The 21,957-nt window shown below is 43.7% G+C and overlaps 1 protein-coding gene across 4 annotated transcripts; it reads left to right on the top strand.

Annotated features, from left to right (window-relative positions):
• Positions 1-29: 29 nt before the first annotated feature.
• Positions 30-21,572, top strand: CPSF7 (cleavage and polyadenylation specific factor 7). 4 transcript variants are annotated; one of them, XM_016200475.2, is made up of 10 exons: positions 30-131; positions 749-857; positions 6,824-7,042; positions 7,882-7,985; positions 8,365-8,537; positions 11,357-11,771; positions 12,250-12,368; positions 14,512-14,680; positions 15,332-15,499; positions 19,556-21,572. In XM_016200475.2, the coding sequence occupies exons 2-9, from the start codon at positions 804-806 to the stop codon at positions 15,492-15,494; spliced, it is 1,416 nt and encodes a 471-aa protein (XP_016055961.1). In that variant the 5' UTR covers positions 30-131; positions 749-803; the 3' UTR covers positions 15,495-15,499; positions 19,556-21,572. The 4 variants fall into 4 exon arrangements, with proteins under 4 accessions (XP_016055961.1, XP_016055964.1, XP_016055963.1 ...); XM_016200478.2 differs by having other exon boundaries at positions 31-131; positions 8,365-8,510; XM_016200477.2 differs by lacking the exon at positions 30-131 and adding an exon at positions 175-204.
• Positions 21,573-21,957: the final 385 nt, after the last annotated feature.

The following is a 21,957-nucleotide window of genomic DNA, read 5'->3' as shown; positions in this document are numbered from 1 at the left end:
TGGCGGAAGTGGCTGTGCGTATGACGCCCGTGGCGAAGTAGTGGGGGGGGGAAGGCGGGATCTGGGGGCCGAGAGCGGTTCGCGCGCTTCGGGCCTAGTCTCGACTCGCCGCCTCCGCCGCCATATTCCCGGTAACGGGGGCGCGCGGCCGGGGGCCAGCTGGGCCGGAAGAGGGCTCGGGGCCGGAGCGGAGGCAGGGAGGGGGTCGGTTGAGTTTGGGGCAGCGGGAATCGGCGGACGGAGGGAGGCGCGGGCCTTTGTGGGAGGGGGCTGAGGGCGCTGGGCCGGGTCTGCGGGGAGGGAGCGGGGCGGGCCTAGCTGGGAGCGAGAACGGGGCCTGGGTGGGAAGCGGGGGCGGCTGGAGCTCTGGGACCCACGGGGACTGTATCCGGGCCGCCTTGGGGCCTAGGCAGGTGCGCCAGGCTGGGGCCGTGGACTTTGCTTCGGGCGTTCTTCGCGGCGCCGTCCGAGGGCTCCTCCGAGAGGCCTGGACTTTCCTGTCGCGCCGCGGCCAGCTGCGGCGCTGCTCGGTTCGGGCCCGAGGGTGATGGGCAGCGAGCCCCGCGAGCCTCGGCAGCCTGGGAGAGCGAGGGGCGGCGCGAGGCCGGGGGCGGGGCGGAGCGGGTGGGGCCGAGCTTGGGCTCCCGGGAGGCTGCGTCTCTGGAGACGGGAGGTTGGTAACCATTGCCCTCCTTCCAACCCGGGACCCACATGCCATCTAACTCTTGCTTCTTTCTGGATATCGCAGTGGCATCTTTCTTACTTTGTCCGTTTTCCGGGCTCGCGATCTGCCTTCCGGAGCCATGTCAGAAGGAGTGGACCTGATTGATATATACGCCGACGAGGAGTTCAATCAGGTGAGGGGTCATCGAGAGCAGTGGGATTTTCCTGATCAGCCACGAAATCACTTCTAGTATAGTTGCAGTGGTTCCAAGTTATGCCAGTCCTTGAGGATTTGCTAGGCCTGAACGTGCCTCTATCGGGTCCGACATTGCCCCTCTAGCACAGACTTTCAAGACTTCTGACCATTCTGCTTTATATTAATTTAAATCTCCAGGCTTAATTTGAAAGACTTTGATTTATGAGCAAATAAAAGTCAGGTTTAATGGAATGGAGAATCAACCTGTGGAATGTGCTGCCCCAGGAAGCCAAAGTTGGATGTCTCTCTTCTCAAAGACTAACCACACTTAAAAATTAGAATTATGTTTTCTGTAGTATTCATGAGGACAGTGTTGATACCTGTTCCTTTGTGATTCTCTCAAACTGCAGCTGGAAAAATGTTAGTTCCCTCTTCCTCCCATAAGGCAGTGCAAAGGCACAATATAAACACACTCTAACATTTATTTTCAACTATATTCTGATTGTTTTACATTTTCTATAAGTAGCTTGATTCCATTAGGAGGTCCATAGGCATTTTGGTGTAATATGTCTTGTGGATGAATCTAGTCTAATTGGGGGGGGGGGGTTAGGGGAGAGGTAAAGGTATGGGACAAACGTAAAAAGCAAGTGTACGTACCCTAAGTTGAATTTGTTGGTGCCTTTATGTTACGTCAAGGAAAATTATACAATGATTTCTCTTGAAACAACAATGTGATGTACAGTTTGATTGTGAGCTCTTGAGCTCACATCTCAAGAATATTCCAAAGTCTCTATTTAAAACTAATGATTTTCAGCATCATTCTACTTGAGTAAGTGGATTGTTTCCATTGGCATCTTTTAATGGGTACACTTTAGGACTTGAAGAGAAGATAGAACAGACTAAAGAAGGAAAGTAAACCGCTTGGACTCTGATTTGATGCAACAGAAGAGGCTGAAATACGTGCTGGTTTTTCACTTGGCATAAGTTTCCATTAAAAAACCTTTTTTAATGCATTATGCCTTTTTAACATGGAGATTTTAAAGCACAAAATTAGAATAGGGTGATGACCTTGTACCCATTATACAGCTTCATCAGTTATACTTTTTAATTGTCATTTTCTAGTCTCTTCAGGTAAACTGGATACATCTACATGTGGTTGTTGATTGACTTAAATACATTAAAAAATTTTAAATTCCAACAAGTCAAATATTTATGGGTAAAAAGAAAGGTTTAGTATATTAATTAGGTTACAAACCATTGCTTTCCTGAGTTTTCTGTGTTACTTTGAATCAGACTTTTACTGCTTTTTAACAAATTATGGTTGGTTGGTTTCTTAAATACAAGATAGCAAGAAAAGAAGACTCCCTTACTGGAGTTGGCTCACTCCTGTAGGTGGATAACAGCACTGCTTTGGAAAATGGGCAGAAAGGGGTCCTTGACCACAGGTCTAGCCACATGTGGTCTAAGAAAGTGAGATTTCATTATTTCCTAAGCAGTGTAAGTTGTAGGTCATAGACAAGACACAGGCCCCGTCCAGAGGTCACTGTTTTGTCAGAGTAGAAGTCATTGGCCTCAACAATTTGTGTCCTCTGGTCTCTTGTTAAAAAGGATTTTTTTATGGGTCTAAGATAGGCCAAAGATGGTGTGTGGAATCTAGTAGACATTTATACCAAATGGACAATATTTGATGCTCAGCAAGTTGAAGAAAGTGTAGATTTTTGAATGTCTTTTGGAAGGTTGGGGAAGGAGTGCTTCCCCCCCAGTCAGTGAGTTAATTTTTGGCAAAGCTGGTTTTAGTGTTATTTGGAGGCTGCTAAAGAAAAGGTAATAGCTTTGTCTGGCTAGGATTGTTAGGAGCAGGCTTAGACTGAAGACAGACAGTATAGGGCTTTAGAATGTTTTAAGAATGTTACTGATTCACCCAAAACTGACCCATGTGCTCAAAAATTCCATCACATGTACTTTGTTCCCTGAGGGAAATGAATGCATTTCCTCGGTGGAATCCTATAGTGCTGACTCCCTGATCTCTTACATGTGCTGCAAAAGCCTGTTTACAGAGCTGCTTTACTCCTGTTACATAGGGAGTCTGGAGACCCAGAGCTGGTTTCTCCTGAGTGTTCCTTGTGCAAGATAGGCAGGCGCTTTGCACAGTATGCCCAGTTCTCTTTCTTACTTCCATCTACAAGTATTTACTGAGCTACTTTTGTTTGCGAGGCACTGTGTTGGGACTAGTGAGGTAAAAGGGGGGGTGGGGGGGACATCCATGTGCTCAAAATCGGTGTTCCTGGTGGTTGAGGGCAATGGACTATGACGGAAGGGGAGACCATGAGGTCAGAATTGTGGAAATGGTCATAAACCCTAAATTTTTTAGCTTTGGCTACAATGAAAAGAAACAGTGTTATCAAGTAGGTTGCTTTGAGAAAAATAAATTCTAGGCTTTATTACTTCCCCCAGATATCAGGGAAAGGGGGTTGGTTGTTTAAACTCAAAATTCCGCTAGTTCTCTTGTTGACCAAGAAGCTTCATGAGACAGTCACAGTTCTCCCTATGCTGTTAAACACAAAATTCTTCATGAGATAGTTACTCAGTATTAAATATATACTTATTTTTAAGCAAAATTTTTTTTTATTTTTCTTTGCTTAAGTAAAAATTTTGTTCACTTAATTTGTAAAATTAGATTTTGCCTTAACCTAATCCATCAGTACATAAATCGTCCGTGTGTTTGGTAATCAGAAAAACTTCAGATTGTTATCTGTTTTTTGTTTTACTAACCAAAGAAGTAAATGAATTGGTATTTCTAACAGATTTAAATCCAAACATAAATTGATACCTTGTTTCTTCAATAAAATTTTACCTCAACACAATCCTCAACAGACCTGCCCTGTGCATCGGAACAGTTCCATCAACTTCTTTGAACTGAGGCTCTGTGGCCCAGAGACACCATTTGAATCTTGTGACAATTTTGCACTTGTTGAATTCTTTTGTGTTTCTTAAAGCAGTAAGGTAATCCGTACAGTAGGTTTTTCCAGGATTGAGTCTATCATTTTCTAGGTACCCTGGAAGAGTAGATGGTTTGCCTAGGCTTATAATACAGGGCACTTCCTGGTGATACGTTTCCCCTCTGAGCTATCCAAATCTGCTAGTTTGCTACCCAGTTATTAGTGGTAGTTTTTGTATTACAACTTTCAGATACACATCTCTGAATCACAGGTACTGCATGGAAAGAATCCCAATTGGATTCCACTGACTATCCAAGATCGTGTGTTTAAGTTCCATTTCAAAATCCTTGATTAAAAGAAAGGAACTTAGTGCGAAGTGGTGCTCTCCAAGGGCTAGGTCATTGGAGAGGATCAAGTGCTTTCTCTCCCTGCACCACGATAGAGTACCGTAGCTGGATAGGAATAAGTCAGTCAGTGATTTAGCTAGAGTGGGATTGTTCAAAACGAAAGGGCTATGAATTATCTTACACACAAAATATTTGTCAAGTTGGCCCTACCTTTGTCTATGCTTTATTCAATTTATTATCCACCCTGCACTCTGCAATGTTAGCTTTTCCCTATTTTTTACACACCTGTTTTTATGCAAGATCCTTAGTTATAGGTTTGCCTACCCACAACAGCCTTCTAGTGCTTGTTTGCCTTACTGATTCCTTGTTTTGTTTTGAAGCTGCCCCTAAAAAGTTTCTCTTGCCATTCTCTTTTTGATATTTTAAAATGGTTTTTTTTGTGTGTGTGTGTGTTTTAATTGATTTCAGAGAGAGGAAAGGAGAGGGAGAGAGAGAGAAACATCAGTGATGAGAGAGTCATTGATGGGCTGCCTCCTGCGCGCCCCCTACTGGGGATTGAACCCGCAACCCAGGCGTGTGCTCTTACTGGGAATCAAACCTCAATCTGGATCCTAGGTCAGTGCTCAACCTCTGAGGCACGCCAGCTGGGCTCTTTCTGACATTTTTACAAGGTTTAAACTCCTCCCTTATGGGGTTTCTTAGAGTATTTGTGATCTTTGAAATTATTTACATGCCTCAAGAAGTAGAATCCTTTCCCCTTCACTAGCAGAACAATCCAATAATACTATCTTAGTGTGCATGCTCTTCCATTGTACTTCAGATAAGCTGAGAAACTAAAAGATTGTTTCCAAAAGTTTGTGGTGGTATATAGGTCTAAGAATGAATCTGGTAGTAAATCTCTCCTCTCTAGCCTTACTTCAGAATCAACAGTTCTTGTGTTGGTATTGAAGGGAGCTTCCTGTCCTGAGTTTAGACGAGGAAATGACTCTTCAGAGAACTAGACAAGTTACCTAATGTAGGTTTTTCCTTTATTCCATTTTTTTAAAAGACAGCAGTGACATGAATGAGCTGTGGTTTCCATAAAACACTTTGAACTTCTCCCTATCTTTGTCATTTTGGCAGCTTAATCTTTAGCACAGTTTAAATATTAGAGTGTTAGCTGAAAAAAATACTTGTCTGATCCTTTAAAATAAGATCTGAGATAATGACATTGCAAAATCTGAAACATTAAGATCCCTTGATAGTAGTTCTTATGGTTTTGGGATTTTTGGTATATAGTGTTAGTCAGCTTGGGCTTCTATAACAAAATACTAAAAACAGGGTGGTGGACAACAGACATTTATTTTTCATAGTTCTGGAGGCTAGAAGGCCAAAATCATTTTTGGGTTCTAGTAAGGGTCTTCTCCTGGGTTGTAGACCACCAGTTTCTCATATTCTCACATTATGCAGAGCAAGCAATCTCTCACTTGACTTTTAAAATGGCACTAATCTCATTTATGAGGGCTTCACCCATAAGACCTCATCTAATCCTAATTACCTCCTAAAGGCCCCCCCTCTTAATACCATCACACTGGGAAGTAGGGTTTCAACATACGTGTGCTGGCGGGGCACACAGTCAGTCCATACAGTAATATATCACATAGGCAAAAAGAATCTTCCAGAATAGACATTTACGTTGTAAATGCTCACTGTGACATAGTTTATGATATGGGTTCATCTCTTGTTTTCTGACCCTTATGTTTTAGAGAACCTTTCACTATTTGTGTGTATCTGATATTGTTCAAAGATGTTTCTTACGTAGGCGTCATGGTACTATATTGGATCTGCATGTCACTTGAGAAATAGAACTTAATGAGGGAAAATCCCCCAGAGTTACCACCTTCTTTTTATTTTATTCTTTTAATGTTTCTTTGATGATTATTAGAAATATAGGATTGTATACTATGAGTTTTAGAGCTTCCCTAAATCACCTGTGTAAATCAAATAATTTAAACCAGTAATTCCCATTCTTTTTTGCATTTTGGTTCCCATTTTAACATGCCTTTTCCCTGCTTTCTGTTTCTTATTAAATAGAATAGTAAGTTTTATGTAACTCTCTTTTTAAAATATGTATTGATTTCAGAGAGAGGAAGGCGGAGAGAGAGAAACATCAATGATGAGAGTCATTGATTGTCCACCTCCTGCATGCCCCCTACTGGTGATTGAACCCACAATCCGGGCATGTGCCCTGACTGGGAATCAAACCACGATCTTCTGGATTATAGGTTGATACTCAACTGCTGAGTCATGCCGGCCAGGCGTAACTCTTGATTTTGAAAATGCATAATATACTGAAATTAAATTTTCATTAGTGCATCTTAGATGTAGTCTTTAGAAGCTAACCTCATTTATAACAGTAGTAAATGCATCTTTGCATTCTTTAGTCACGTGCCTTTTAATTCTCTCAGGTGACTGGAGCTAGAAACATTGCGGACACTTACAGGGTCTTGGGAGAAAAATATGCACGAGCATAATTAAGTGTAATAGTTCTAAATGAGGAAGTTTTCCTGACCTAGTTCCCTAGAGTGGAACAAGGAAGTTTTGTGTGTTTTGTAAAGTATTTATAAGTAAACTAGAGTGAAATAGAATGAAAAAGTGAAAGGTTTGCAAACCCACCTTTGCTGACCCCCATCTCTTAGGACCCAGAGTTCAACAATACAGATCAGATTGACCTGTATGATGACGTGTTGACAGCCACTTCACAGCCCTCAGATGACAGAAGCAGCAGCACTGAGCCACCTCCTCCTGTTCGCCAGGAGCCGTCTCCCAAGCCTAATAACAAGACCCCTGCAATTCTGTACACCTACAGTGGCCTGCGTAATAGGCGAGCTGCTGTTTATGTGGGCAGCTTCTCCTGGGTGAGCGTGGGTACCGAAAAGGCTTATGGGTGGGCTGGAGGGAGAGCACTGGGAGGTGATGGCATTTTCAAAAACCAATGTTGCACTGTTTTGTGCTCTGATGGGGTTGGATTTCTTTTTCCTGGGATCAGGTTGGATTGATCTCTGAAAGAGAACTATCCTGAGGACGTTCTGGTGCCGAAGAAAGCAATGATTAAGTGGGTAGTTGCTTTTCCTGTCATCTTGTTACCACCCCTGACCCTGGGGCTTTATGTCTAGCAGGGTCATCTGTGGGATGAGATTTCAGAGTGAATACCTTGAACTCTTGGTGGTCATTAGATGGTCCTGTGATAATGATGGGTGACAGGGATCAAAGACCTTGATAGCTCTAGTACACTCGGGGTAGGTGGTGATTGTTGTTCTGCAAGTTATTGTGTGACTTGTTTTTGGGCTGGTGGAGGGGGGCATTACTTTTCCAAATTAGAAAATGTATATACTGAGGGGAAAGTTCCTGACAATGGTCAGTTCTAGCATATCAGATCTGTAATTCAAAGCTGCTAGTAATCAGTGTTTGAACTGATGTCCAGCCAGCCCAAATGACAGTCAAAATTAAGCTAGGTTTTAATCTTAGTCTCTGAAGATGGGGATTGTGGAGGGAGGTGGTTTGGAATTCTCTATGGGTGAGGGCAGAAAGAAAAGCCTGCACTGACTGAGACACTGATGGGCTTTCGGGTTTCCTGTGGGAGGCCATTGCTGTGAACAGAATCCTAGGTTGGGGGAAGGATTTGGGATGCTCTGGATTGGGGGCGGGGGCAGTGTAGCTCCTGACATTTCTTCCTTTTCCATTTTGCCGGCCCCAGTGGACCACGGACCAGCAGCTGATCCAGGTTATTCGCTCTGTAGGCGTCTATGATGTGGTGGAGTTGAAATTTGCAGAGAACCGAGCAAATGGCCAGTCCAAAGGGTGAGGTCTGGATTTGAGAAGCCCCTTTAGTTTGTAACCATTGGGAAATAGGTCTGCACTATATTTTGGCCCTGGATTTTAATCCCTCTGGCCCAGCCCAGTTTACTGCCTTGGTTTTGGCAAACTGCCTTAGAATGGAGTCCTGGCTGCAGTGTAGTAGAACATCTACCCTTTGAGGGGCAAAGAAAGCTGATTTCTAATTTTGAAGAAGTAGGAAGATTATAGACTGACACCTTTTTGTTGGTGGCGGTTGTGTGTGTGTTCAGTAATAGAGGATATCTTTTTGCTTTACCAATTTTCACTAAAAGTGGAAGAGAATTTCCTTGTTCCTCTCTGTTGTCTGGTAATCTCACTCATTTTTTAATTTTTCTTCCTCAAGGTATGCTGAGGTGGTGGTAGCCTCTGAAAACTCTGTCCACAAATTGTTGGAACTCCTGCCAGGAAAAGTTCTTAATGGAGAAAAAGTAGACGTGAGGCCAGCCACCAGGCAGAACCTGTCACAATTTGAGGCACAGGCTCGGAAACGTGAGTGCGTCCGAGTCCCAAGAGGGGGTACGTGGAGACCATCTGTACGAATGGGGAATTTGTTTTCTGTGGTGTAGGCTGTGGATTTGTTTTCTGTGGTGTAGGCTCAGCCTACAGCGTAGAGGAATTTGGGGGAGGGTGGTAGTGGTTGTGGGTGGTGGCATGGTCAATAGGTCGGCCCAAAAGTGAGGCTCGTGTACGAGAAAGAACACTGCTGGGAGTCAGGTAGGTTCAGGTTATAGTTTGGTTCTGCCACTAAGTCACGTGACCTTGGGCAAATCACTTTACTGCGTGCGCTTATATCCCCATCTGAACTAGATACATGATGTTTAAAGTTCTTGTCAACTCGAAATTGTGTGTTTCTGTCTAAAAAATCTGTAGAGTGTGATTGGACTTAATTGTAAAATATGCCTTTCTATAAATTATCAAGGAGCCACCCTAAAATAAAAATATGGCTGTAATATTGTCAAAAACCGAGATTGGAAGGGTGCTCTGTGAAGTGCTGGAGAATGAATTTAACAGTGTTGCTCTAGCATTGTGCAGCGGTGCCCTTTCAGTTACCAGATACTTTAGTCTGCTTAGAAAATATTTCTTATTAGTAAAGACAGTTGTGTCATGCTACCTTAGCTCGACGTTAGTTTCCCTTAATCCCTTTATTCTGGCTGTGTACTCGTCAAGCCACCTTCTGATACTGATTTGGTTTCCCAGCTAGGCTCTCCTACTGGGAAGAGACTACTACACTGACCAGCTGACACAAATGTTCTGGTCTGCTTGGCAGTTCTCTTTCTCATTGCAAATTAATAAATTGGCATTCTGGTTTATGAATCAGTCTCTTATGAGTTTGGTTAATGCGAATCATTCTCTTAGGGTTTAATCACCCCAAGGTGAACTGTTAAAACTGAGTTTCTGAACCTGTGAAACCTTAGGACCAGACCTTGGATTGGCCTGACCTCACAAGGTGCAGCCACCCTGCAAGGCCCTGCCTGAAACAGCCAACTGCCTTTATTTTTCTTTGACTACAGTGAGTGGCTTTTGGGGTTGGTGGCAAAAGTCTTCTCAAAATAGTGCCTTGTATTAATAGGGTGGTCCACTGGGATTTTGTATTGATTGATTGAAGGTGGAAATATAGCCACTTGTCTCTTGTCTAGGAATAGCTGTTCTTTTAACTAGATTGAGACCCTAGATGGATGTGGTGTGAGCTCCCATTACTCTGGGTTAGAAGGCACACACTTTTCTTCATTGACAACTTGAATTTTCAAGTCCCTTCTGTTGTAGAGTCTTCCTGTAAATCAGCCCTCTTCAGACTTGTCTAAGATACGTAATTCTACAGCTGCCTCAGGGTTAACTTACGTTCCTGCGTTCACTTGGCTGTTTATTCCTTGGTGTTACCTCTCTTTGCTGAAATGGTGGTGGTGACTGAGTGGTGTTTTTCTGCTGTGTCATGTTGATGCACTTGGCTTCTGTTAATTCACTGAGTACAGTTGGTAGACTTCCTTTGCTTAAAAATGGTTGTTACTCTTGGGATTTGTAGCCATAGATACAAAACAGAACCTTGCAGATGAGGGACAGTAGAAGCGAAGGTATCTAACTTTCAGAGATCACACTCGCTAATACCTCCTCTTCCTTTGGTTTGAGAGAACTTGGGAAATAAGTTGTCATGTGTTTGAGATGTGAAAAGCAAGAGAGTGCTATGATAGGCACTGGTGGTATACTACAGTATAGAAACCATGGTGGTTTCCAGGGTGATTAATTCCACCTTATGCTTTAACCAGAAGTTGGGGTTTACTAACAAGTTTTAGTTTAAGGAGCACCCTTTTTTCCACATTTGTCTGCTAATGGCATCTTTCTACCTCCAAGGCTCCCAAGGCCATGTGATTGATTGTGTTCTTCTGTTGGATTCCATGTTAACCAGGTCTAAAGTAGTCTTAAGTTGGGGAGAGGGAACAAATTTAACCAGGTGACTTCACAGTACAGAGCCATGTTTCCAGCTGTGTACAAACATGTTCTGCACCCTGTTGTGCGTAACCAGACCAATGTGCTGTGATGGTGTTCATGGTATGCCACCCTGTGGGGTAGAACATTTAGGCCATTGAAATGTAGTGGGAGTTCCCGGATTTGAGGCATGTTTTGTACCAGGCTTTTGCTGGGAGTCCCTGCTGTCAGCTGTGTGCCATCTGCTCATTCTGTGGGCAGGTCTTTTCTTGGCTTATCTCCCATTTTCTCTTTACCTCTCAATCTCCAGTCTTCTACTCTTTGTTGTGTGTCTCTTTTTCATCCCAGTTATCAGTTTTGGCATATGGATGAAGTGTCATCCATCCCTTGCCCTTCCCTCTCTTTCCTCAAATTCCCTAGTCAAAGTGCCTTGGCAAGGAGAAAATTCCAGGTGAACAGCCAGATAGGGAAGGTTGACTAGTACTAGTCTAAGGAGAGAGGCCCTGAATTCTTATCAGGGGTCATGGAATTTCAAATCAGATTGAGTCCAGCTGATCAGTAATGAACATACTTCAACACTGTCATTTTCTCATGGGCTATTACGATCCTTTTTCACTTAAAAATATAAAACAAATCTAAGGATAAATAACGTGAAGCACTGAGAATTCTAGGTAAAGAACATTCTTTGACATACAGAATTTAAGGTGATATTGCTTTCTGGGTTTATGTGTTAACTAAGTTGCTGCTGACCTTTTTCTCTGAGGCCAAAGAAAAGGCAGTAGATGATTTTACCTTCTTTTTCAGCCACCTGTTACCTTCCTCAGTGTGGTGTCAGATGACTTGCTGAAGGATGAACTGGTCCTGTGGGTGTGCCTAAAGCCTGGGCAGTAACAGTGGTTCTTTTTGCTTCATAGGAATACCTCCACGGGCTCACTCCAGAGATTCTAGTGATTCTGCTGATGGACGGGCCACACCCTCTGAGAATCTTGTACCCTCATCTACCCGTGTGGATAAGCCCCCCAGTGTGCTGCCCTACTTCAACCGCCCTCCATCAGCCCTTCCCCTGATGGGTCTGCCCCCACCTCCAATTCCACCCCCACCACCTCTCTCCTCAAGCTTTGGGGTCCCTCCTCCTCCTCCTGGCATCCACTACCAGCATCTCATGCCCCCTCCTCCTCGATTACCTCCTCATCTGGCTGTACCTCCCCCTGGGGCCATCCCGCCTGCCCTTCACCTCAATCCAGCCTTCTTCCCCCCGCCAAATGCCACAGTGGGGCCTCCACCAGATACATATATGAAGGCCTCGGCACCCTATAACCACCATGGCAGGTAAGAGCTGTCTTCCTGTAAGTCTGTGCCAGGTCAGGTCGGGTAGACAGTGAAGCATTTGTTCTTCCTGAGGACAGAGTGAGCACTGACTCTATGTTTCCCTGGTGGAAACTCTGGTCATAGTGTTGGGTACTCACCATCAGATAATGTTCTTATTCAATGTTTTGTTTGTATCTTAAACTCTTGACCCAAAGCATGTCATTCGTATATCTCTTTAAGGGGCTTAATTGAAATGAGTGGTGTAAGTGGCTGTTAGGGAGGCTGTGAGTGTCTGGCACTGCTGTTGGGTTATGCCAAAATTACAGAAGTATATGACATAAATCCTGTTGACGAGAACGTGAACACACAAAACATGTGAACAGAAAGAGAACCATGTAGGAAATTACACAGGAGAGCACGATTAAATAACATGATATTAGAGAGGGTAGTAAAGATAGTAAGGGGTGTGGCACTCAGGACGGGTATTATTTCTGTGCAGCCGAGATTCGGGCCCTCCGCCCTCTACAGTGAGTGAAGCAGAATTTGAAGAGATCATGAAGCGAAACAGAGCAATTTCCAGCAGTGCCATTTCCAAAGCAGTATCTGGAGCCAGTGCAGGTAACTAACCCTTACCTTTGCTGCCTTCTCCTTGCCTTTAGTCTTTCCGTTGTTTTTCCCTTTTTCCATGTTTTGTCATTTCCATCAGCAAGAAATTTAACAAGATAAAGTCGGAGCATTGTTAGATTCTCAGGAGTGGCACAGGTTGAAAAGCAATATGTAACCTAATTGCTTGGCTTTTGGGATCTCTCATCATTGTTTCTATCTCTCCTTCCATCTCCCCTTCCTCTCTCTCTAAAAATCAATAAAAACATATATTTTTAAAAAGCATCATAAAGCATGTTTTTTTTCTCCATGTTTTTATTGATTTTAGAGAGAGAGGAAAGGAGGGAGAGAGAGAGAGAAATACCCATCAGTTGCCTCTTGTATGCACCCCAACTAGGGATCGAACCCACAACCTGGGCATGTGCCCTGACCAGGAATTGAACCGGTTACCTTTCAGTGCACAGGGCTGACGCCCAACCAGCTGAGCCACACCAGCCTGGGCATAATATGCTTTTATAGCTAACTTTTGCCCTGCTGTCAGTATTAAGTGGTCATAACCAGAAGCCAAAACTTGAGAATCTTTGGTTTCTGAAAGAAGAAATACAGGAAGTTGCAGGGTTCTGGTCCAAGTTTCACTTATGACATTAGTCATATTCACTTACTTCCTGTGTGTTTGCCACGTGGATGTAAATGTAGACTGTTCGATCTCAAGTTAACCCTAAATATTATCATCTGTTTTCCATGATTTCTCAGCTTTGGCTGCAAAATTTGAATCCACAGAGTAGGTGAAAGACAGGAAGTATACATACTCTCTTATTTTTTTTCCCTCCAGAAAATCTTCATTGGCATCTTAATAAACCTTTTTAAATTAAAAAGTAATCTATGCTCATTGTGACAAGCCAAATGTACAGAGGACTGTAATGAAAATAATCCTTATGCTCCACCATGTCCTTCCCACCACGATGCTCAGAAACCGAATCTCTAGCTCTCTTTGTTGTTCTCATTCTAGTCATTTAAGCCACAAATATTTGTGGGACGCCTATAAAACAGGCAAAACTTTCCTTCCCTGGTAGAGCTGACATCCTGGTGTTCCTGGACCCCTCCACAGTTTCTGTTTTATCCTCGTTGCCTGTGCAGAGGACGCTCCCAGTCCTATTCTCACTGGACCCCGTCTGCTCTCATGCTTTCCTTGCATTATCTTTTGTCCTTACTGCTCCTGACATAGCTGGGAAAGGCTTTGTGCAAGTACCCACCCTGTTACCTCTGTTCCTGCCAGGCATTGCACAGATTCGGGAAATGAAGGAGCTAATTCTTGATGACAGCATAATTTAAATAAATCATTTTGAATATACATGTGTGTGTGTATACATGTGTATATGCTGTATACATGTTTTAGATATACATTACATATGTCTGCACACATCTGACTATAGATTTGAGAGAATCTTGACAAAAATATGCAGTATTAATAAAGTCCTCTACACAAGACCCACCTACAAGTCTGCCTTTTACAGTTTGTGCTTATCCTCCAGATGTTTTTTGTACATATAACAACGTATGTAATTTTACTGTTTTTATAAAAATGAAGTACTGTTTTGTAACTTTCAAGTTACAATATATTCTGGACATGTATTATATCATGTGTAACAGTACCTAACTTTATTGAACCCTTACTATGTGTGTGACACTGCTAAGCACTTTACATTGATTTCTTTGTTTTTAACAACCATGTAGTAGTCTGTACAACCAATGATCTATAATTATATAGCCTATTGTTTGTAATTCTCTAATACAACAAACAATGCTGAAACAAACATGGTTAAACCTATACATAGTTGTGGATAGAAGTAGAAAATTTTTAGAATTCTTGGGTCAAAGGTATGCACATTGTTTATTTCAATGATTGTTGTCAAAATAACCCTCAGACAATGATGCACTAGTTTATACATCCACTAACAGATCTGAGAACATGTGTGATTCCAGACCATTGGAATGCAGGTGCTGCCCAGTCTTATACCTCCCACTTCTGCCTCATCTATTTTACTGTGTTCTGTGGGACGGCTAGTTACTCTTGGTTTGTGTCCTCCTGAGTTCTCCTTCTGGTCCAGTTAGTTTATTGCCTCTGCTCATCCTTGGCCTTTCCCATCCATCCCTTCAGGGGATTACAGTGACGCGATTGAGACGCTGCTCACAGCCATTGCTGTTATCAAACAGTCCCGGGTCGCCAATGATGAGCGTTGCCGTGTCCTCATCTCTTCTCTTAAGGACTGTCTTCATGGCATTGAAGCCAAGTCCTACAGTGTGGGTGCCAGCGGGAGCTCGTCCAGGTGAGTTGGTGATTGCTTCAGTGGCCTGCCAGCCCTGAGCAGCACTCTTCCAGGGATTAGCAGGGGGAGGAAAGGAGCCCAGGGTATCTGGCAGGGACCTGGCTGAAAGAGCAGACCTAATCCTCATGCCTTCAAGGGGAAGAAATTAACCTAGCATTTACAGTAATAAATGTTATAATGTCTGGAATCTGTGTTAGGTGAGGCAGTGGTCTTATTTAGGAAAAAAAAAGACTGGAATAGCTAAGAACATGGGCTTTGGAGCCATATGTGCTTGGGTTTGAATCCTAGTTCTGTTCCTAACAACCCGTGTGACCTTGAGAATGGAATTACTCAACTTTCCAAGCCTTATTTTTAAAAAGGGAACAATAGTAGTACTAATTTTACAGATTTTATAGGCCTGTTGTAAAGATTGGGTGAGATAATGCACATAAAGCTCTTAGCACTGCACTTGATACATTAGTAAGATCTCAACAGATTTAACTGTTTTCGCAAAAAAAGACTAGTCCTTAAAGAGCTATCTCCGTCAGGCAGCAGGTTCGTGATAGAGTAGTGGAAGACTGGTTTAGGTAAATACTAGAAGACACCAAACACAACACTTTTGGAAGGAATGTGGTAGGCCTTCTGAGCGAGGCTGAAGGATCTTTCTAATAGGAAAAGACATCGGTCCCGAGAGAGGTCGCCTAGCCGGTCCCGGGAGAGCAGCAGGAGGCACCGGGACCTGCTTCACAATGAAGATCGGCATGATGATTATTTCCAAGAAAGGAACCGAGAACACGAGAGACATCGGGATAGAGAACGGGACCGGCACCACTGAGAAAGGTGGGATGAAGCCCCATTCCTGGCTGGTGGAGGATCTTTTATGAAAGAAAAATTACTAACTGAAGACTTTTCTCTCTCTCCTTATATTTTATATATATTTTTTATTAATTGATTTGAGAGAGAGGAAGGGAGGAAGAGAGAAATATCGATTTGTCTTTCCTCTTATTTATGCATTCATTGGTGGTTTCTTGTATGCGACCTGACCCGGGGTCAAACCACAATGCAGCCTTGGTGTATGGGGACTATGCTCTAACTAACTGAGCTACCCGGCCAGGGCGCTCTCTTTTTAGAGCAAATAAAGGGAATGGGGGACTTATGATTTAGGTAACTGAAAATTCAGAGGGCAGATTTCCTGCTTGTCAGGCGTCTCACCCTGAGATGGACCTGAGATTAAGCTATTTTTGTTTCTTGGCTGCCTTGCCCTGGTATCTGAGAGAGCAGGCAAAATGGCTGAGCACACAGTGTCTGCAGGCAGTACCCGAGTGTGAATTCTACTCCTCCAGCCATATTACTTTCTGTTCCACAGTTTCTCATTTTGTGAATGAGAGGGTGAGGAGGAGGAATAGTTCTGTTTGGTATCTTTGGGTGGATAGATGGATGACTGGATGAAGAAGGGAAAGGAAATGCCCCTCACCATCATCACCTGTGAGTCCCTGAAGTTCACAAGCAATAACTGGACTGTAAACAGTTGGAAAAGTCTGTTGTATTTTGCTTAGTGACAACCTACTAACAAACAAGTCTTGATATGTTTGGCTACTGCCCTCTACTATGTTGTTTGACGTTATCTGCCATTAACTTAAGCAGAGTTTTATAGCTGGGAATTTTGTCATCTTGTGTAGGTGACAGATAAAGGGGTAAATGAAAAGTTACTAACATCTTTTACCTGCCTGCCTTCTCTGTTCTTAAACCACTCATTCATTCCACAGAATCATAGAGTGCTTGACATCACCGAAATCTAGGATACCCCACATAAAATTATGAGTTAGGTGGTGGGTTCTAGATACTTTTTTCTAGATTTTGCAACAGGTTTAGTTTTGGGAGGTGCCAATTCTATGAGAGGTGGAGCCCACAAACAGTTTTGCCCTAATTCAGGCTCAGGGAATGGGTGGAAGGCTGTGTGCAAGAGTAGGTCTTTGATCCAGTCTCATCGCTCTTGTAGCAGTAGTACATTTCCCTTCTCTTGTTGGAGTTAGCACAGTAGCTAGTGTTGCTTATGGGTCCCGTATCTCTGCTCTGGCCCAATCCTGTAGCCCATAGTGTGTCCTTTGGAGCTAACTAGGATAAGGGTGACCAGGGAAGGACTTGTTCATGCAGAGCACAAATTACAGTCTCTGTGACTACGTTCACTTCAGTAGTTAGAAATGTAACCACATGTCACTATTCTTCATGGCTTCACTTCTAACAGCCTTTAGACAGAAAAATGGTGAGATCCTCTGCTCATTAGTACTTTGGGGATTGAACATCTGAACCTGAGACTTTAGCTGTCATTTTGCTTCATTTCTTCCACCTGTAAAATGGGACTGTTTTCCCCATTATGATGATGATTCAGTTTGGATAACTGAAAAATTCTGTAACCCACTAGTTCCCTGAAAATGGTCATTTGGCTGTGGCACAGGCCACAGAGAAGATGAGGAAAGTGAACTCAGGCAGGGTTCCAATTCCCCAATTTCTCTTACGTTGGTTATTCCATCCAAATAATAATGTAGTCCAAGAGGACTGAATCCGACACCCTAAAAATGTCACATTCTTACCCTAATGACTTCATTCCATCTGCAGTTACCAAGTTATGACTTAGGAGATTTCATGTCGGGGAGATGCAGCATGGGCCTCATTTATCTCAGGGACTTTACAAGCTCTATGTACATATTTTTTACTTAGAAAATAATAGTATTTGTAGTGTATGAACAGCTGTTCTCTGAGAGCAAAAAGTGTGTTCCATCACGCATCAGCAATAGATCAGCAATCCTTCCACAGGATAGGCATCACTTCTGGGGCTTGAAGTCTGATTGGCCCACTGCCGTACTCTCTGGCTTCTGTCTGCATTCAAACATTATTACCAAAATGTAGCCATACTCTTTTGAGAATTGGGTGCTATAGTTTATTTCTCTTGATGCACTAGTTATCCACTGTATTTTGTTTTGTAGGGACAGTTCCCAAAGTGCATCTCTTTCAGGCTAATGTGTATATGCTTTGGGGTTTGAGGATATTCTTCAGTCGTCAGTGGTTTTTATTTTTTGTAGTTCTCGGCGATTGTCTCATTATTTTAGGACCTTCTCTTGAAATATAGTCATTTTCACCTCATTCCTATCCTCCTGGTCCAGTGAAAACAGCTTTCTGCTCAGTTTTGATCCAGTGCAAAGATTCAGAAGCCCAAATGGTGCAAAATTGAGAAAGCACTGAGGGCTTCAGTTTTCCCTATAGGAGATGAGGCAAACCTGCCTGCATAGGTGTTTAGAGAAGCCAGAGCGCAGGGTCCATAACTGGTTCTGAGGCTGCTGAGCTGATAGTTCTGTTTCAGAGTAAAGGGATCATGCAGCTTGTGGGAGTTTGTTTTCTTTTCTGTATAGCTCCTTCAGTATACAGAAGTGCATACATAAAGGGTGAGCACTTGTGTGGGGGCTATATTGCCAGCTTGGACATTATTAGAAATCCTAAGCCTGAATTTAATCCTTTTTTCATTTAGCTGTTCTATTTTATATGGTCAGGCTGACCAGACCACCCCTGAGATTAATATTGTGACATCAGAGGAAGGGTTGAATGGACTAGGGACCTTAAGTTAGGTAGAGATATGACAAATAGCTTAACAGTGCCTTTCTGTTGGGCAGAAGTTCTTAACTATGCTTCTTGGATAGTGACTACTGATTATTTTTCTTTTACTTCCATGCTCTGCTTTATGTTCTGGCCTTGCCAGATCACTGCAGTTTGGTGTTACTGTGCTTCTTGTCCCCTTACGCACAGCTGTTATCTGGGAAAAAAATTAAAAATTTCTTGAGTTTTAGTACAATTTAGAACACCTCTGCTCTGTGTGTGCGCACACACATATTCATAGAATGCTGTTTGAAGTATGTTTACCAGAGCTGCTTTTTTTAAAATCCTTACCCGAGTATATTTTTTTCCATTGCTTTTCAGAGAGTGGAAGGGGAAGAGAGAGAGAAAGAGAGAGACACAGTGATTGGTTGCTTCCCACAAGTGCCCCAGTCTCTGCAGGCCGATGCTCTATCCACTGACCCAAACCGGCTAGGGCCAGAGCATCTTTAAAAGAAGAAAAAGTTTAGGAGTTTCCTGTTTAAGTACATGCTCCCTGCCAGGGCCCTTTGGGTTTTGGGGGTTAATGGATTTGGTTATGCACACATATGATTTGTCACATTGGACCTCCCATTTTCCCTTTTTTTTTTTTTTTTAATATATCTTTATTGATTTCAGAGAGAGGAAAGGAGAGAGAGAGATAGAAACATCAATGGTGAGAGAGTCGTCATTGATCGGCTGCCTCCTGCACGCCCCTGACTGGGGATCGAGCCCGTAACCCAGGCATGTGCCCTGACCGGGAATCGACCCGCGATCTCCTGGATCCTAGGTCAATGCTCAACCACTGAGCCACGCCTTACCGGGCCAGATTTTTTTCCCCTCTTAAGGTAAGCTATGACTTGCTCAGAATAGATTTACTGAAACACAATTTAAGCTCACCATGTTCTCTTATAACACCTTTTCTTGAAATGTAGTTTCTATGTTTTTCCAGCCCAAGTCTCTTTTTCAAACTGCTTTGAGACCCCATTTCATTGTCTATGCCCCACCCCCAACCATAAAGTAAGATGTCACCGCTTTTTTCTTCCTACTCTGTAGTTTCTCCTCCAACCAGTCCCGCACTACTCACAGTGCAGACGCTCCCAGACAATCCTGCTTGCTTGCTTTTACTTTCCCAGGCTTGCATTCTCCTGCCCTGTCTACAGCTCCTACTTCATATGTTGTGACTTTGGAAAATGCCAGTTTAAGTCATTTAAGCCCGTTCATCAGAAAGTAACCTCTAATTTGTGTTCTTTTCTGATGTTCTCATTGCAGGAGTCTGGTGGGAAGCGAATGTTTTTTAATGGACTTGCATCTCCTCACCTTGATCAGGACTAAAGGACGGAGGCCGCTCTACCCCTTCCCCTTCCTCCAAACCCCTAACTCCCTCCAGACACCCAGGGAATACCCTCTGCCCTACAGGATTGAAGACTGTCTGGCAGCCTTCCCCGTCCCACACCTCCTGTTTGCCAGGGGAAGGAACCTAAAGACTTTGTGTGGTTGGGAGGGGAGACAGACAGGAAGAAAACATGTACAGCCCCCTGGTCTCCATAGAGAATGGTGCTTTGTTCAAGGAAACATGAGTTTCTGATTCTCCAGGAGTAGTTCAGTGGTGAGGTTGATGGGAAGACTTCCTTCTCAAAGAAAATGAGTCCTTCATGTGAGATCTAGGAGAGGGACTGGGTGTGCCAAAATATGCCCAGGGTCCTGCCCTCAGCACTAGGTTTGATGGGGCCAAGAGGGTCCAAACCCCTTGCTAACATACCACTTCTTTGTTTAACTCCTTTACCTTCCTAGCCCTTTGAGGAGGGACCATGAGAACAGAAATTTATGAAAAGCTTCTCTTGCTTTTCTTACATACTGACGGTTTGTTTCCCTGACCCCCCAGAGGGCTGAACCCTTCCAACTCCCTGCTGCCCAGCCCCCTCAGTGGACTTGCCCCTCCTAAGCAGAGAAGGCGCATGAGGTTGCTGTCTGCTGGAAGCCCTGCAGAGCCAATTACCAGCCTCTGCTGCTTCGTGCTTGGTTGCCTCTTGCAATAACCAGCTCTACTAGGTGTTCTTTTTTCCCCCAGGGCTTTGCCGTTTCACACATGGAGCCCTTCCCCAAGAAGGCTGCTTCCTTGTTTTAGAGGAAGGTACTGCCATTGGGAAGGTGGGGACATTGGACCTCAGCAGTGAAGAACCCTTGTGAAGTACCAGGAGTGGGGAAGGAGGCAAGTTGGGCAGGATACAACCTACTTCCATAGGCTTTTCTTTTTTCAGGTTTGGTGTAAGCATGGGCTTGCATCTCCCAGGTACTAGTTTTACTTACTGTGGGATAACCTGGCACTAGTAGACAGGTAAAAGTCACAAGTTTGGTGTCTTTTCACCTTTTGACTATTGATTTAGTAGCTCCCCTTGGTCTGCCTGGAGGTACTTCCTGCTTCTGATAAAGAGCAGGGAAGAAGTGGAGCCTGACTTGAATGAGCTCAGAGGTCTAAGGACCACCACTCGGGGGGCCATTATCCACACAGGCATATGGAATTGCTTTTCCCATAACATCTAAATTGTGATGTTCTTGTTGCTGAGGGAAGCAGCAGCAACAGGGTCCTGCAGTACCCGTGGGGTGGTGGGTGCTCTTTGCATCTACAGGGCATGTGGCATGAGACTTAGCATGTAAGAGGTAGGGTCATTGGAGACCCTTCTGGCTCAGGGAGAGACTGAGTTGGACTGAACCCTTCCTTTCTTCCCTGCACGTTTCTGACATAGCCCGCATTCAGTCACTGAGGGAGTCCCCCGGGCTTGGAGAGGCACATTCCCATGGGACAGAGGCTACAGGTTTGTAGCTCTTCTTTCCCCTGTCCCAAATCCCATCCCCACCTCCACTTCAGAACATGGCACCCCGCCCAACTGGCCAAGTGTTAAGTGATGTGCTTATCCTTGAGAGCAGCTCCAGGTGTCTTCTTAAAATGTAGAGAAAACCAAGTAAGGTGACAGTGTAAGGAAAAAATATATAGAATACCAGAAAAGCTGTTTACCCGGAGAATTTTTTCTCCCCATTTTTTTGTTTTGTTTTGTTTTTACTCAATGACACAATTTTTAGTTTTATTTCCCGATAGCAAAAGGAAAAAAACCCAACCCTCAAAAAGGCCAAGGCCCCGTCCCCCTGTTGTCGGTGATTTGTTTGTCTTTCCGATAGGTTGAAAATTGTGTAATAAACTTGATGACGCTGTCAATCTTTTATACTGCATTGTATTTTTTTCCTTTTGTAACAAAGTATTTTTAAATAATAAATGGGGTGTGTGAGCTGTCTTATGGATTCTGCATTGAATAGATTCGTTGAGGTGTTGGGTGTGGGCATGGGCTGATGCAGAGGCTGCGGGATGGTAGTAAAACCCTGAGCTCTTAGCTGGAATTGCACATAGGGCATGTAGTTGCTGCAAACCTTTGGAAGTGCCCCTTGAAGTTTAGCTTTTTTTCCTTAGCCACTTAAACAGTCTGGTTAAAGAAAAATTCTAAGTCATCCTTTACCAAGATTCCTAAGATTTATTCCCAGAATAAATGTCCTACCTTGCACAGCTCAGTCCTGATGTCATTTTCAGGAAGGAAAGAATCCTCTGCTAGGGGTGAGAAGGTACGATTGCTAGTGCCTGCTTCCATCTATTGCTCTGACCATGGACAAGCAGTGGAACCTCA

The sequence above is a fragment of the Miniopterus natalensis genome, chromosome 11 (genome assembly GCF_054644295.1).
Source record: "Miniopterus natalensis isolate mMinNat1 chromosome 11, mMinNat1.hap1, whole genome shotgun sequence".
Classification (NCBI taxonomy): domain Eukaryota; kingdom Metazoa; phylum Chordata; class Mammalia; order Chiroptera; family Miniopteridae; genus Miniopterus; species Miniopterus natalensis.
Note: the sequence above shows the minus strand (reverse complement) of the source record. Positions and strands in the feature narration are given on the sequence as shown.

What these genes read in the sequence shown, in the direction of transcription:
- CPSF7 (XM_016200475.2), top strand. Translation starts at nt 804, where the DNA reads ATGTCAGAAGGAGTGGACCTGATTGATATATACGCCGACGAGGAGTTC. An exon ending in CGTCCGAGTCCCAAGAGGGG is followed by an intron (nt 8,538 to 11,356) that starts GTACGTGGAGAC and finishes TTTGCTTCATAG; the next exon opens with GAATACCTCCACGGGCTCAC. An exon ending in AGTATCTGGAGCCAGTGCAG is followed by an intron (nt 12,369 to 14,511) that starts GTAACTAACCCT and finishes CCATCCCTTCAG; the next exon opens with GGGATTACAGTGACGCGATT.